Source organism: Pleurodeles waltl, chromosome 2_2 (assembly GCF_031143425.1).
Source record: "Pleurodeles waltl isolate 20211129_DDA chromosome 2_2, aPleWal1.hap1.20221129, whole genome shotgun sequence".
Taxonomy (NCBI): Eukaryota; Metazoa; Chordata; class Amphibia; order Caudata; family Salamandridae; genus Pleurodeles; species Pleurodeles waltl.
Window position 1 is genome coordinate 885034669 of NC_090439.1, and position 17629 is coordinate 885052297.

The 17629-nt window shown below is 43.2% G+C and overlaps 1 protein-coding gene across 1 annotated transcript in view; it reads left to right on the forward strand.

The window, feature by feature from the left end:
• The window catches only part of GRHL2 (grainyhead like transcription factor 2), a 494191-nt gene that overhangs the window by 367570 nt on the left and 108992 nt on the right, over nt 1–17629 (forward strand). Inside the window, exons 10-11 of the mRNA XM_069220568.1 lie at nt 11541–11628; nt 11736–11881. Coding sequence (XP_069076669.1) covers nt 11541–11628; nt 11736–11881 — 234 coding nt within the window. The remainder of the gene's footprint in view (nt 1–11540; nt 11629–11735; nt 11882–17629) is intronic.

Genomic DNA, 17629 nt, shown 5'->3' on the forward strand with positions numbered 1-17629 from the left:
TCCACACTGGATCTAAGTGGACACCTGTGTCACTGGGTTTTGCAGAACCAATAGGAATCGTATGTTAAAAACATATATAGAGCTCGCCCTGGCTACAGGGCAGAGCATAGTTTCCTATCCCCTTAGGGTGGATCACAAGTGTCGGCAAACAAGAGTGGGTTTCCAATGTTGAGGTGCACGTGGCAGTGTGCGGTGCCTCATATGCGGTGTTCCAAACATCAGAATCATATTGAGTATATTCAGCTGAGCCCAGACTGCATACAAATTACCCTAAGTAAACAGGGGCTTGGCTACCAATGGTGCACCAGGGGTGAGGGCCCTACTGAACCCCAGTTATGGCAGTCTTTTAATATCCAACTGGAATTGGGGAGGCTCATGTGCCTTGGTTGCTGAAGGGTCTACACCACTTCCGGTAACCACAGACACAAATATTATGCACCAACTCATGTATGTGTGGGGATTTCACAAGAGGATGCATGCTGCACTCCAAAAGAGCAACAGGGGATTCCTCCTGAAGGATAAGGCTCACCCTGACCTTCTCGAACCAACCTAAAGATGCACAATCCAAATGTCCATGTGTGAGAACAAACATCTGCGCCTTCCCTGGTGCCCTCTACATATATTCAGGACATAAGATACACGGCCTAAGTCCATCATGTTGTTTTCACATTGGGCCATCCTAGCCCACCGAACCAGCCTCCTGTGAATGGTTAGTCCCTCTCCCCAGTACGCCATGTGTAGCAGTGCCCATTAAGTTGGATAACAAGCGCATGCTCAAAGGTTCCTCCACTTCTCAATAACACCACTTGCTTGTGTGATGTAGTCGCAGCACTCACCAAAGCATTTACTTTTTAATGTGACACCTATAAATGCAGCATCTTTGAATTGTCACATGAACTTCACTTAGCTAAAATCTATAAACATTTGGAGGAACTTGTGAGATTCCCAAAAAGTTAAGTCTCCAAAAGTGAAATCTCTGTTCAAGAAAGGCACCCTGCATCCACTGGAATAACGACATTTTCTCCCCATCTCGATTTAGGCATTTCCAAGAAACTCTTCAGAGAGTATGGCATTACTGCAAACTGTAGCATTACAGACAAACAGCTAGTTTCTGGAACTCTGTCAGGGCTGAGTGGGGTTAGGCTCTACAGGGTATGAAAGGAGCCCCCTTGTAGGAAGTTGGCTCTGTATGTGCTATTTCAAAGTAAGGAATAGCATGCACAGAGTCCAAGGGTTCCCCTTAGAGGTAAAATAGTGGTAAAAATAGATAATACTAATGCTCTATTTTGTGGTAGTGTGGTCGAGCAGTAGGCTTATCCAAGGAGTAGTGTTAAGCATTTGTTGTACATACACATAGACAATAAATGAGGTACACACACTCAGAGACAAATCCAGCCAATAGGTTTTTGTATAGAAAAATATCTTTTCTTAGTTTATTTTAAGAACCACAGGTTCAAATTCTACATGTAATATCTCATTCGAAAGGTATTGCAGGTAAGTACTTTAGGAACTTTAAATCATAAAAATTGCATGTATACTTTTCAAGTTATTGACAAATAGCTGTTTTAAAAGTGGACACTTAGTGCAATTTTCACAGTTCCTGGGGGAGGTAAGTTTTTGTTAGTTTTACCAGGTAAGTAAGACACTTACAGGGTTCAGTTCTTGGTCCAAGGTAGCCCACCGTTGGGGGTTCAGAGCAACCCCAAAGTTACCACACCAGCAGCTCAGGGCCGGTCAGGTGCAGAGTTCAAAGTGGTGCCCAAAACACATAGGCTAGAATGGAGAGAAGGGGGTGCCCTGGTTCCGGTCTGCTTGCAGGTAAGTACCCACGTCTTCGGAGGGCAGACCAGGGGGGTTTTGTAGGACACCGGGGGGGACACAAGCCCACACAGAAATTTCACCCTCAGCAGCGCGGGGGCGGCCGGGTGCAGTGTAGAAACAGGCGTCGGGTTCGCAATGTTAGTCTATGAGAGATCTCGGGATCTCTTCAGCGCTGCAGGCAGGCAAGGGGGGGATTCCTCGGGGAAACCTCCACTTGGGCAAGGGAGAGGGACTCCTGGGGGTCACTTCTCCAGTGGAAGTCCGGTCCTTCAGGTCCTGGGGGCTGCGGGTGCAGGGTCTCTCCCAGGCGTCGGGACTTTGGATTCAAAGAGTCGCGGTCAGGGGAAGCCTCGGGATTCCCTCTGCAGGCGGCGCTGTGGGGGCTCGGGGGGACAGGTTTTGGTACTCACAGTATCAGAGTAGTCCTGGGGTCCCTCCTGAGGTGTTGGATCTCCACCAGCCGAGTCGGGGTCGCCGGGTGCAGTGTTGCAAGTCTCACGCTTCTTGCGGGGAGCTTGCAGGGTTCTTTCAAAGCTGCTGGAAACAAAGTTGCAGCCTTTCTTGGAGCAGGTCCGCTGTCCTCGGGAGTTTCTTGTCTTTTCGAAGCAGGGGCAGTCCTCAGAGGATGTCGAGGTCGCTGGTCCCTTTGGAAGGCGTCGCTGGAGCAGGATCTTTGGAAGGCAGGAGACAGGCCGGTGAGTTTCTGGAGCCAAGGCAGTTGTCGTCTGCTGGTCTTCCTCTGCGGGGGTTTTCAGCTAGGCAGTCCTTCTTCTTGTAGTTGCAGGAATCTAATTTTCTAGGGTTCAGGGTAGCCCTTAAATACTAAATTTAAGGGCGTGTTTAGGTCTGGGGGGTTAGTAGCCAATGGCTACTAGCCCTGAGGGTGGGTACACCCTCTTTGTGCCTCCTCCCAAGGGGAGGGGGTCACAATCCTAACCCTATTGGGGGAATCCTCCATCTGCAAGATGGAGGATTTCTAAAAGTTAGAGTCACTTCAGCTCAGGACACCTTAGGGGCTGTCCTGACTGGCCAGTGACTCCTCCTTGTTGCTTTCTTTGTTCCCTCCAGCCTTGCCGCCAAAAGTGGGGGCCGTGGCCGGAGGGGGCGGGCAACTCCACTAAGCTGGAGTGCCCTGCTGGGCTGTGACAAAGGGGTGAGCCTTTGAGGCTCACCGCCAGGTGTCACAGCTCCTGCCTGGGGGAGGTGTTAGCATCTCCACCCAGTGCAGGCTTTGTTACTGGCCTCAGAGTGACAAAGTCACTCTCCCCATGGGGCCAGCAACATGTCTCTGGTGTGGCAGGCTGCTGGAACTAGTCAGCCTACACAGACAGTCGGTTAAGTTTCAGGGGGCACCTCTAAGGTGCCCTCTGTGGTGTATTTTACAATAAAATGTACACTGGCATCAGTGTGCATTTATTGTGCTGAGAAGTTTGATACCAAACTTCCCAGTTTTCAGTGTAGCCATTATGGTGCTGTGGAGTTCGTGTTTGACAGACTCCCAGACCATATACTCTTATGGCTACCCTGCACTTACAATGTCTAAGGTTTTGTTTAGACACTGTAGGGGTACCATGCTCATGCACTGGTACCCTCACCTATGGTATAGTGCACCCTGCCTTAGGGCTGTAAGGCCTGCTAGAGGGGGGTCTTACCTATACTGCATAGGCAGTGAGAGGCTGGCATGGCACCCTGAGGGGAGTGCCATGTCGACTTACTCATTTTGTTCTCACTAGCACACACAGGCTTGTAAGCAGTGTGTCTGTGCTGAGTGAGGGGTCTCTAGGGTGGCATAAGACATGCTGCAGCCCTTAGAGACCTTCCTTGGCATCAGGGCCCTTGGTACTAGAAGTACCAGTTACAAGGGACTTATCTGAATGCCAGGGTGTGCCAATTGTGGATACAATGGTACATTTTAGGTGAAGGAACACTGGTGCTGGGGCCTGGTTAGCAGGGTCCCAGCACTCTTCTCAGTCAAGTCAGCATCAGTATCAGGCAAAAAGTGGGGGGTAACTGCAACAGGGAGCCATTTCTTTACACCCCTCTCTGTAGTTAATAATATTACAATGGAGGGGGATGGCATATGTGCCAGTGTCACTGATATTTTTGGATCCCTCAGTTGCATTTGATGCAGATGATCACCCGCTCTTACTATAATTCCTCGGTGACACAGGCGTAAAGAGACTTGCCCGCAAAGGAAGCCCTCATTACTTGAAAATCATGAATATAGTTTTGTTTATTCACCTTTTCAATAGTACCTACATCATCTAAGAAGGGTGTCCCGCACGACTCTGCTTTGTCCCTACTTCTCTTCTACCACTCTTCTAGACTCAACTTTGAAATGGTTTGTATTGAGGCCTTCTCAAAACATGCATTTTGTGGCTGCAGAAGATCCTTAGTACTGTAGCTGGACTGCTACTCAGGCTGAAAGAATATAACTGTATCTCATCTAAAATGACGAGGTGCTACAGCTCTTTGCCCTCAATCCCTCTGTATAGTTCATAGAGCTGTCCATGACTTATGGCCTCTTTACCTCAAAACCAAGTTGAGAAAGAATACTGGACTCTGACACTTTACAAGTCTCAACAACAATGGCTACTCCAGTAAAAGAATCCTGTTGTTTGTCAGGTCAGAGCTTGCGTTTGTGTTTCTTTTGGGTGAACGAGCATATTTAAAAGCCAGCACCATACCACAGTATACCACAAAATAACAGTGTAGCATGGCATGACATACAACATAACATGACATAACATATATTGTGCAGAGCTAAAACCAGAACGTCTAACAATCACAGATGTTCTGTTTGACTTGGAATTTATTGTACTTCATAAAGTAGCCTGGAGAAAGCCCATTGGCTCCATCTTCTGAAGTTCAGCTTGTCACTTCTACTGTCTGTCCATCAAGTGGAAACTTGGACAGTCGGTTTTCTTTGGTAACAACCAAATGTATATCAAAGTAACACACCGAGGCCGGGAAGTTTATTGCGTTGCCTAGGGTTACAGTTGTGAACTAGAACAGTGGTTCCCAACCTTTTGACTTTTGCGTACCCCCCACTTTATCATTACTGGAACCCGGGGACCCCCACTGAATCATAATTGGAATCTGGGGATCCCCCATTGAGTCATTACTGAAAGTCGGGAACCCAGGCCTAAACATTGTTGAGGATTTGCACATGCAAAACAATACACAAAAAATAGAGAAACAAGCATTCCATCAAATACATACACAAATGATAACACATTTTAAGTTGAAAGCAAATAAATACATAAAAAAAAAATTAATAGGAAGGTTGGAGCTTTTCTAAATTCAATTGAAAACACACATCATCCATACTGTATTCCATTTAATGCACCTGCATTGCTCCCACTTATCAATCTTTGGATACTAACTTAGTTTTTAGCTTCCAGTTTCAAATTCCTTGACATTGACAGTACGTTTTTACATTTTTCAATTGTACATTTAGACACTTTATTTTTGTACACTTTATAAATCTGTTAATATTAGATAATTTTCTAAGCAGTCACGGACCCCCTGAGGAAGCTCCGTGGACACCCAGGGATCCTTGGATCTCAGGTTGGGAACCACTGAACTAGAAACTAGTAAAATCTGTCCGTTAAAGAACTCACAGCAACCTTTGAGTTTGATTTCTAAAGGAGGGCGTCAGTATGCACCTAATGCTTGTCAGGTAGCCATAGTGGATTGCACATGTGAAACAGACTGGCAAGAACAGACTATGCAAATGATTTAAATTTCTCTCTGTTGCATTTTCAAATACCTGTTTTAGGGGCTATTTCAGAGCATCGTGGTCATGGGCTAGCTACCAGAAATTGCAGATTTACCTTTGCTCCATGCTGGTGAGAGAACCGCGGTCAAGAGTTTTGAAAATAAGGGGCATTCTGTCAGTGGATTCTAATTTAGGTCCACGGCTCGATCCACCAAGTTGGATGACTGCTATAAATGATGGTGGATCTAGAGCACCTGATCTGCCACCATGTCTTTGAGCTAAATACCCCCATGCAACCTTTGCATTGCATATATCATTTTCTGTGCAGTCGATGAAATACATATTTAGAACTGAAAATAATGTTGTCCCAAATATATTCTCTTTGGAACTGTACCCGGGGGGCTTTGGGGAGTACAAGGACTGGAGATGGGGGGCGGGTGCAAGGACAGGATTGGGGTTGGAGGGATGGCTTTAGTCTCTGCCTTGGGCACAACCTGATGTTTTCACATTTTTTTCTGATTTGAAGAAACAGTTTAACAGTATAAGGCGGGGTATTCCCTTAACATTTGTGAAATGCTCGCTCTTAAATCTGGAGATTGCTGTTCGGGTTGTAGATGAAACAGTGTCACATATCCACCATTCACTCACATCTACTACACAATTTAAGAATACTATTAAAGTCTGAGAGTTTAAGAAAAGTTTTATTAAGAGATATACTCAAAGGTATAATATCCGTCTACAATGGTGTGCCCCCTGAACACGAAAGACAGAAGATCATGGTATGGAAATATCGAGGACAAAATATAAAACCAGAGATATTAAAAAGGAACTGAGTATAGACTTTCTACAGGGAGTGCAGAATTATTAGGCAAGTTGTATTTTTGAGGATTAATTTTATTATTGAACAACAACCATGTTCTCAATGAACCCAAAAAACTCATTAATATCAAAGCTGAATATTTTTGGAAGTAGTTTTTAGTTTGTTTTTAGTTTTAGCTATGTTAGGGGGATATCTGTGTGTGCAAGTGACTATCACTGTGCATAATTATTAGGCAACTTAACAAAAAAAAATATATACCCATTTCAATTATTTATCATTACCAGTGAAACCAATATAACATCTCAACATTCACAAATATACATTTCTGACATTCAAAAACAAAACAAAAACAAATCAGTGACCAATATGGCCACCTTTCTTTGCAAGGACACTCAAAAGCCTGCCATCCATGGATTCTGTCAGTGTTTTGACCTGTTCACCATCAACATTGCGTGCAGCAGCAACCACAGCCTCCCAGACACTGTTCAGAGAGGTTTACTGTTTTCCCTCCTTGTAAATCTCACATTTGATGATGGACCACAGGTTCTCAATGGGGTTCAGATCAGGTGAACAAGGAGGCCATGTCATTAGAATTCCTTCTTTTATACCCTTTCTTGCCAGCCACGCTGTGGAGTACTTGGACGCGTGTGATGGAGCATTGTCCTGCATGAAAATCATGTTTTTCTTGAAGGATGCAGACTTCTTCCTGTACCACTGCTTGAAGAAGGTGTCTTCCAGGAACTGGCAGTAGGACTGGGAGTTGAGCTTGACTCCATCCTCAACCCGAAAAGGCCCCACAAGCTCATCTTTGATGATACCAGCCCAAACCAGTACTCCACCTCCACCTTGCTGGCGTCTGAGTGGGACTGGAGCTCTCTGCCCTTTACCAATCCAGCCACGGGCCCATCCATCTGGCCCATCAAGACTCACTCTCATTTCATCAGTCCATAAAACCTTAGAAAAATCAGTCTTGAGATATTTCTTGGCCCAGTCTTGACGTTTCAGCTTGTGTGTCTTGTTCAGTGGTGGTCGTCTTTCAGCCTTTCTTACCTTGGCCATGTCTCTGAGTATTGCACACCTTGTGCTTTTGGGCACTCCAGTGATGTTGCAGCTCTGAAATATGGCCAAACTGGTGGCAAGTGGCATCGTGGCAGCTGCACGCTTGACTTTTCTCAGTTCATGGGCAGTTATTTTGCGCCTTGGTTTTTCCACACGCTTCTTGCGACCCTGTTGACTATTTTGAATGAAACGCTTGATTGTTCGATGATCACGCTTCAGAAGCTTTGCAATTTTAAGAGTGCTGCATCCCTCTGCAAGATATCTCACTATTTTTGACTTTTCTGAGCCTGTCAAGTCCTTCTTTTGACCCATTTTGCCAAAGGAAAGGAAGTTGCCTAATAATTATGCACACCTGATATAGGGTGTTGATGTCATTAGACCACACCCCTTCTCATTACAGAGATGCACATCACCTAATATGCTTAATTGGTAGTAGGCTTTCGAGCCTATACAGCTTGGAGTAAGACAACATGCATAAAGAGGATGATGTGGTCAAAATACTCATTTGCCTAATAATTCTGCACTCCCTGTATATCTAACTCCACATCGATGTACCTTGGTCAAATATATATCTTCAAGATGCATATATATGGAGTTAGGAATAGAAAATCTGTACTTCCTCTATATTCACCTACCTGTTGATATTTTGTCCACCATATACTCATATCACAATACTTCTGTGTTGAATATTCAGTAGTACATTCATCTTCAATAGATATGCCACTAATCATATTCTGCCTCCTCCTTTCTTCTATTTGTATTTTGTGTATCCCAGTCCAATGAAACTGTCCATAACGTGAGCAACCTAGTTCATACTATTTTATCCATGACCTTGTTTGACCTGGACTCCCGGTGCATGTTGACTCAATCATTTCTATTTTATTTGTTTATGGAGTTTTATGGACTGCAACATTTGCCCAAACATTTTCCCCTTTCTCTAGAAGAGTCACGTTGGGTGGCTGTCAATTTTAAGATATTCAGTGGAAGTGCAAATATTCAATCTTTTCAGAGATCCTCTTTGGAGAACTTTCCCATATGATCACATTTATGTCTGTATCTTCTTTTGTTGGATGAAATAATTGGCATTTTATCAGACATGAAAGCTATTCCTTGTAAGCTTAGTGTTGACCGAAACATGTTTGTCAGTCACGCTCAATAGTTTCGGTTAATCCTTTGCCGAATGGGTTCTACCTCATTTTGACAGTCATTCATAATTAGTCTCCTCTGACTGTACCAACATGTTTGTGCGGAAACATGCTTAAGCACTCAGTGTATAGTACTAATTTTCCTTGTAAATGCATTCCTGATAATCCCATTCTGTTACAACAACACATTACATCATATTGATGAGGCAAAATTGGATTTGCCTTGTTTCTTGCAACAGTGAAAAATGTCGTTAATGGGACCCATGCTTTTGGTAGAGCTCTGAAATTGGAAGTGACATCATCGTCACCTTAGTACCAAAGATTGTTCTACTATTGCACCTACCCTTTATCGAATCAATTTGGGTGCACTTCATACCACCTACATCTTTTTGGTATTACAGCTTTTTACAGCTTTTCAAATATTCAGATTTTGAGAAGTTCGGGAAAGGAAGGTGTCACGAAATTTAGAAAGTGCCAGAAACTTGTAAGGCCACATCAGATCCTGCCTGGAGTTATTGACAGAAAGCAGAGAATCTTAGGGATATGAGGGAGAGAAGACAAGCTAGATCTAACACATGAGCTTCCTCTCCAAACATCTCTGCAGAAGACAGACTTGAATCTTTGTTGTCAAGTGGATTGTGCCTTTCTTAGCACTTTTAATATCTGTTAGCAGTGCACATTTCAGTGGAATTAACTGTTTTGACCTTAGAAGGTAAAACGGCTAAATCATTAATGCCGGTATTAAAACCTACTCCCTGCGGATTACACACAGATCTCTTCTGCAGCTGCATTAACCCACTGAAACATCTGAATGGTATTGCAATATATGCATTGCTCAGTGAAACACACGTCTGCAGCAGGTTGGATCTAACTAAGCTGTCATGCTGGGATTAGAACTCGTGACCAATGATGTGAAAGGCTACAGATGCATTAAAGGCCTTGCTGAAGTCAAAGAAGATTCCACTAATGTCCATTTCCTTTTTAGGTCTGGCATTAGTTCAGACCTTTTAATTTTACCACATATATATGTATAATAATATACTTATAGGGATCATCAGCCACCCCTGTTCATCCTTTGGTCTGTGATTGTGTCATTCACATTTTTCTTCCACCTACTAAAGCATACAGAATGGGGCAGTGGGTCAGTCTACTTCAGTAATTGGCTATCTTCACTGTGGCAGTAATCTCTCCTTTCACGGGGAGCACATCCATACACAAAGTACCCTTCACTTCCAGGGACTGCAATGGCAGTATGTGCTTTTTGAGACTAAAAATTTTTTTTGCTTTTAACTGATTTCTTTATTAAAAGTGATAAGGGTCCGACAGCTTCCCCAACCATAAAAGTTTGCAAACATTATGACAAAACCAGGGTTGACAAAACAAGTTTTAACACAACAAAATGGCTGACAGCTAATGCTAGATCTACTGGATTTGCCAATAATCATTCCCTGGTTTCATAGTCAAAGAATTATGTTGTCTGTTGCTTTCCCCATCCTTCCCAGTTGTATCAACTTTTGTATGGCTTTGTGGCTTTTTCTCGACTCCCACCCACCAGTTCCTCTGTAAGGCCTCCACCCCTCGTTGCTTCCTGTTGCTTCCACCACACTGTAGCACTTACTTTCAGACCCCACTCCTCAGCAACTCTTCTGTTGTTTCACCACCGATTTCTAGCTCTTTCTTTTAAAAAAAATATATTTATTTTTGTTCATGTTATAGTTTTTATTTCTTGTGTGGAGGAGCCGCGATCTCCTGTTTGCTACCAATCCACTCGTTGCTAAATAATGTGATTTCACATACTTTTTATGTTTTTTAATATAACCCTACAAGATGGCATCCTCTATTTTGGAGCAGTAAATCAAAATGAAAAAAAATGACTGCCACTGTTTCATGCTGCATGGTGATGCATGCACCCATGTATGTCTTCAGGTTGGGGCTGATTTAGCACCATGGCACATACGTGCACATGCGTGATAAAGCATTCAAGCATATACATCATTGTATTGATTTTTTTTTATAATTCAGTTTAGTATCAGCAATAGCCATTTTTGAGAATGCTGACTAGCATCAGCAGAAAGCATTGGGAAAGGCACAAAGTGAGATGTGTTGGCTTTGTAAATGCTTGTTTTTTCGGAGTCTGTTTTCCTCTGTCTTTGTTTGTAAACCTTATCTTCTCATGGTGTCCACATAAAATTACTGGGTTTGGTGGTGCTGTGTTTTTAAATGCTCTTTTACATTATATTTCTGTCTGCCAAATTAAGTGAAGCCCCGATGAACCATCCCCTGTCCTAAAGGTGGTGATGTCCCTCTTTCAAATAGGTCAAGAATATGTTTGGGAAATTTCTATTCCACTTTCTCTAGACAGAACTTGATCTAATGAAGCTCAGTAAAATAGGTCACACCGATGATTAGTAAAAAACAAAGGTACTCTACAGGATGAGTGCATTATCCCCGCTAGTGCTCTTTCGTGTGGGGATGTCAAGCCACTGATCTCCACTGAAGCTGGAACCAAATTGGAGGAGTTATTCTGTGAATGCTAACAGTGGGCATCCATTTGTGTAGTAAAGTAAAGTCATGGAGTAAACTGTGCATCATAGTAGGATGTCACTCTACATAATGTTCATGGATTCTAGGTTGCTAGTTGACATCAGCATCTACCTAGAACAGAAAGTTGTGAGCATTTTGAGTCAATCTTGGAATTATTGTATATTTGCTGCTTGATATTTTACTATAAACCATTAAAAAGACATCAAAAGTCAAATGTGTTCCGCTGATGATTTACAAAAAGAGCAGCTTAAGCAGATAGTGGTGTTGTACCTTAGGACATATTTACAATCGTATACCACTTGAAATCTGCATTCGGCATCAATTCAGTTTCTCTCTACCTTGTCAGATAGAAGTGGAAACACTTGGATGTTCAACCAGAGAAGGTTTACAAGCTGTACTGATATGTTTGGATATTCTTTTTGTATGTCAGGGTGCAGAAAGGAAAATCCGAGACGAGGAAAGGAAACAGAACCGAAAACGAGGGAAAGCCCAGATGGCTCAGACACAGTGTAGTAACTGTAAGTAGCCGTGGGATGCCTTGACTTCACCTGCAGCTTTCTAATGGTTTATCATGACTGGAACCATGATCCTTCTGTTCTTAATGCCAGTCTCTTGTGTTGGACAGCAAACAATGGGAAGCTTTCTGCCACAGCAATCCCTTTGCAGAAGAAAAGTGACATCACCTTCTTTAAAACCATGACTGATCTGGACTCCCAGCCAGTGCTCTTCATTCCTGATGTTCACTTTGGAAACTTACAAAGGACAGGGCAGGTAAGGATCAGTTCGCCCATCTGACATCTTATGATGACATTGTGTTTGAAATGTCTGGCCTGGATCCAGTGGCTGGGAGGCAACCAATGAGATCCGGATTTTGTTTAGTATGTATGTGTGTGTGTAGAGGGATTTGTATCGCATGAACCTAACTAGAAAGCAACAGAGCCCTCAGGGACGAGGGGCTTCAGTCAAAGTTTACAACTGTTGTTCTTGCGGTCTTGTGTGCTCCCCCAATTTTAGGGCCCATTAATTACCAATGTCATAAGAGCTGCGATTATAGGCCCACTAGTCCCAACTTGCCAGGATGCAATATTTGTCCCCATATTTAAAGAAGGGGACATAAAACAACCCCAATTCTACCATCCCATCTCGCTATTAGACAGCACTGTCAACATGTTGGGCAGGGTTATACTGTATAAGCTGGAAACACCTGTAGCTGTAAACAGGGGGCTTTTTGATGCACAGTTCAGGTTTCACCGTGGGCTGGGCACAGTGGAGCAGAGCCTTAACTTATATGTCATCACACCAAAAAATGTTAAGGTCAAAAAAGCAGCAGATTTCTGCCCTCAATGGACCTAACATGTGTGTTTGACATAGTCCAAAGACCTGAACTCTGGGGTATCATCAGGGCCACTGGAATTATGCGGCAGGAGAGAGCCAAATTATGTGCCAGGGTTGAGTTAATTATGTGTCAAGGAAAGGCAAATTATACAGCATAATGCAGCACATTTTGTTATAGTATTACTTTTTAAAACTTGGTAATAATGTCTGGGCATTTGTTGCACCTCAGTACTGTTTTAATACCCAAATATAGCAATAAGCAACAAAAAATGACCAGTCCAGCTAGCAAAGGGACTTTCCACGCGTGGCAATACATGTTGCTGCCTTTTAGTAACGTTTGAACCGTTTCAGCTAGAAACAACATTTTTTGGTTCAAATCTGCATATTAAATGACAGATGATGGATTATGTGGCAAATGCGGCAAATCTATAATTGCATAATTCAAATGGCCCTGGGTATCATGGAAAAAATGGATAGATAGAGCTATTGTTGATTTACTTCATAGGTTGCTAGGATCCACTTCAGCAAGGAGGGTGCTCTCTCCTTCAAAATCAACTCTGTAGTGGGGGTTCTGCAAAGGCTGTGTCCTAACTCCTTTCCTCTTTTTGTTTTACATCAAAGGCCTTGAAGATTACCTATGCTGTAGAGGCAAAGATTTGCCCAAGATTGGTTGTTGCTTGGTACCAGTATGCATGGTTTCCACTCGGCTGACTGGCAGAAACCTATGATTTCAGAGGTTTCCACCCATTAGCCTAGTAGAAACCTTGTAATCGGCCTAGTGGGGAGACTGCCAGCTCCGCTGCAGTCTCCTCTCCCCGGGGCTGGCGGGCTGATGGTCTGCCTGCCAGCGTCATAATGAGGCCCTTAGATCTTACAAGATGGTTCTCATAAATTGACAGAGTCTAGAGACCCTAGAGTTGTATTATGCCATGATGAATTTTATAATAAGTGTCCTGCGAACATGGATGAGGTATTGAGAGTTTTGTATTGTATTTATTTATTTGTATGTTATAATGATTACAGTTTTTATCCAAGCAACTTTTTCATTCACTGTTAGACTGTGGCACATTTTATATATTGATGTATTCATTGTTTTATGCACTTGTATGGCTCATTGCAGCTGAATAATGTATTATTTACTGGACTTGTGTGCTAGATAATAAATATTAAAAAATAACAAATTCTATGCTTTTTAATGGTTTCACTTTCTTCAAGGTAATTAGAGTACATAGGTTGATTGAAATTTGAATGTTGCACTTCTTTGATAAGGGGAAGTTTAGAGGTAAACTCAAAAATGGGCAAGGGTATAAGAAATCTAAAAGTGTAGAAGAGTACCTCTCAGGAACCAAATCTAGGGTCTGGCTCTATAGAGGGAGCAGATAGAGGATGTTTTGTGTCAGAGAGAATCAAATCTGAGGCAAAAACCAGGAGGTAGGAAAAAGTATTGCACATATTAGGAGTACAACATCAGAGGCCACCTTTAATACCCTCGTGAAGACACATCTTTTAAAGAGATATGATCAGCCCTGCTCAGTATAGCACCTGTGAGTTTTTTCATCTTGCTTCTTGCGACAACTCAGCGCCACAATGCACCTGTTGGAGCAGCTGTTGCGCATTAGAAATCAAGTTAATTCGTTCATTAATTCATTCATTCAAAATTGATGGATAAACAACTGTCAAAGTAACACAGCAGAAAGGAGAGTGTTTGAAAGGAATTAATGGTGAGGATCACTTAAGAGTGTTAGTTGTTGTCCTGATTGCTCAGCTGAGAGTACACGAAGGCCTGCATCTCCACCATGTGTATTATGGAGAGTTAGAGATGATTTGTGTAGTGTTTTGAACAAAAGACATGTAAATGTATGGTCATGATATTCTTCCAATCCCCTTTTGGAAGAATAGAAACTTCATCCTCCATTCAATTTCTTTAAAGCAAGGATCAGAGGGGTGTGCTGTAAAAATTATAGGGATGATGACATTTTGTGAATTATAACCCCAAAGGGCCACATAATCCTGAAATGCAAAATCAAGTTGATTCGGACTGGCTTTCTGGGATTCTTTAGCGCATTAGCGAACAGGTAGCCAAATACACAGTGGTGGTCTTTTTGGCTGACATGATATTGAATTGAAGTGTGAGGAGCTTTTTGGTGATGTACATGCTGACCTGGATGTTGCTGTTTACCTATCATCTGTCAGTGTGCTTTCATGCATCATCCAGCAATGACAATTGAGCAATGGACTTCTTGAGCTTCATATTAATGTTGAGTCTGGTTGTAAGGGTGTTGTTTGTGAGTGGGGACTACAAAAAAGGTGCTGTGGCACAGTGTCTGGTGAGTGTTGGATTGCACTTCTCATGTCATTGCAATCATGTAGCTGGACTTATGCATGGAATGGAATGAGGTAGAGTGAAAGATAGCTGTGCATGTCATCATGCCTGCTGTACTTCTGGAGGACATATATTCTTAATTTTGAATAGGGAAAGTCAAGGATCCAACATTGTTCAAACTGTTCTAGTGTGGAAAGTTGGATTCGTTTATATGTTGGAGAGATTCTGAATCATTTAATCATTTCTTTGTGAAAAGCTAAGCGTTAACAAGGAGTGTACAACTTTTTATGACAGGCAGGATGGCAGAATAACAAATGTTGGTTATGTATAGTTTTCCCCCTGCATATGCTGCACAAAATCCTTTCCATTTTGTACTCAAGGATGTTCTTGGGTTGGACATCCTGAAGCAAGAAATACAAAAATGCAGCATGCCTCCTGCAGCATGCCTTCCTGTAAATAGTGCCTTCCTGTAAACAGTGGTAAGTGCAGTGGGTGGCAGTCACAGCAGTGTTGGGGCAAGGTGGATGAAATGGTATCTGGAGGGCGGGGGTTTCTGGGCCATGCTGGTTTTGGGGGAGGGTCAGCTGGGTGTGGCAGGGCCCTGGATAAGTTTGGGGTGAGGAGCTGGTAGCCACTGCAGTGCTGTGGGAGGCAGTGTAGGGGCCTAAGGCCTCCTGGACAATGTAGGCATTAAGGAATGGGCAGTCAGGGAGAAACTGGCCCTTTGGCAATTGTTCATGCTTTGGACAGGGAACAGCAGTGTTCACCGTTTCTCTCTGGAGGCCCTGAAGTTTGAAATGGGGCAAGATGCCCTTAATGGGCCCAAACAAATGTATGTAAACTTCAAATAGTTATATATGTGTAGCTCTTGTAGTTAAACAAATTACATGGAGTTGCATGCTGTGCGGTCATCCAACTTTTCACACCCCTATTCTTTACATCCTTCCTCAATTCCAAATTATCACTGATAGTTCTTGCATTTGCCAGGATAGAATTACACATACTTGATGCTTATATGAATACTGAGGCTAAACGGATGTGTTTTTTCTTGCAAAGGAGATGGTCATGTGAAGTGGTAGTGTGGAATGAGTGGCTCTGTTCTGATGGTAACTTTGGAAGTTTCCTTGGACAAGCAGTGAGCTTCCCTATGGATAACTGTATGGATGCCATCAGTGATGTAATTTGAGATGTCATCAGTGATGTCATAGAACATGTTGTGGGTGTTGTAATATGTGAGGTCATAAGAAGACACCATTGTGGGGTGCAAGTTATAGTTAGAGCTGCTAAATATAACTATTTCTCCGTTTTTATTACTTCAAAATGTTAATGTTGACAAATTCACCTAACTATAATGTTACTATGACCTCTGTTCAGTGAATTTCGAAGTTTTCTTTCTTAAAAAAAGATCATTTTATCATACCTAACTATAGCATTACTTTAACCTTTGCTGTATTGTGAATTTCTAGTATTTTGTTTTACTGTAAAGTAATACTTAATTACCATATGTAAATGCAACCCCCTGATGCACATGGCCTTCAGCCGTGTGGGGGGTGGGAGGGAGCGGGGGGAGGGTTAGCTGCTGGGCTTGGCTGCCAACCCCTCCATATAGCCAACACCATGCTGAGCATGGCCTTTAGGCATACGCAGTGGCGGGGTTGGCCATAGGGCCTGGCCTTGTGGACATCCATCCCCCAAGGTCTTTTGTTTTTATTAAAGCGATGGGGGCCATGCTGCCCCCCTCACCAAGCCTCTTTAATCCCTGCTGACCCCATCCCTCAGGAACATACATATAAGTTAAAAGGGGAGGGGGCCACGCAACTTCCCCCTCCCCGAGCTTCTTTAGGTCCTGGGGAATCCATCTCCAAGGATCGTACATATGTTAAAAGGGGAGGGAGGCACACAGCCCCCCTCTCTGAATCTTGTAAGGCCCTGGGAACCCCATCCCCCAGGGCCATCTGTTTTTCTTTAAAGGAGGGGAAGGGCACACAGCCCCCCTCTCCCTGCCTTTTTAGTTCCCTGGAGATCCCATCCCCCAAGGTCATTTGTAAAAATAATGGGGAGGCTGGGCCTCATAGCCCCCCTCAATGAGCTGTTATTTGCCCCAGGGCCCCATCCCTGGGACTAATAACGGCCACAAAGCCCCTATTCCTTTCATGAATACAGGCCCTGGGGTGGGCTTCCCGGGGCCTACACATAATAAATACGGCCTGGCCACCATTTTGTTTTTTTGATCCCACAAGAGTCTTGCAGGATCGAGGCATTTGTTGCCATTTCTTTTCTTAACAGCCCCAGGGGGGTGGAGGACTTCAAGACAAGGGACCAAGTTCTCATGATGCACACAGCCAGTCAGAGCGCTCACTCGAGAGAGAGCCTGATTCCCACTGGAACGATATGGCCCAAGGGAAATAAAGTTCCCTCGGCCAATTAAATGGTTCTATTTTTAAAGTGCTGTTACTTTGAGAGTCTCTCAAGACTCCCACAGACCCAACCACCAAGATATACAGATATTTTTTACCCTTAATTTCTTAAAAACTACTGAACGGATTTACAAAAATCACAATCTGTGGACCAACATCTAGCTTCCTGACGAATTTGGTGTAATTCCATTCAGCAGGTTTTAATATAGCCTTGTCTAAAGAAGTCTATGGAAAATGCATGAGGATTTTGGGTTTTGAGACCCCCCTTTTTTCTCTGCCCCACCCCCAACTGATCACCCCGAAACTTTCCAGGAAAGAGATGAGGTGGATGAACTGTTTTTTTGGAAAGTTTTGGTAAGGGTCAAAGTAGCAAACCAAAAAACGCTCTTTCAATTGAAAAGCAGACGCAACTATAACTACCTACTGGAGACTGCCTTTAGCTAT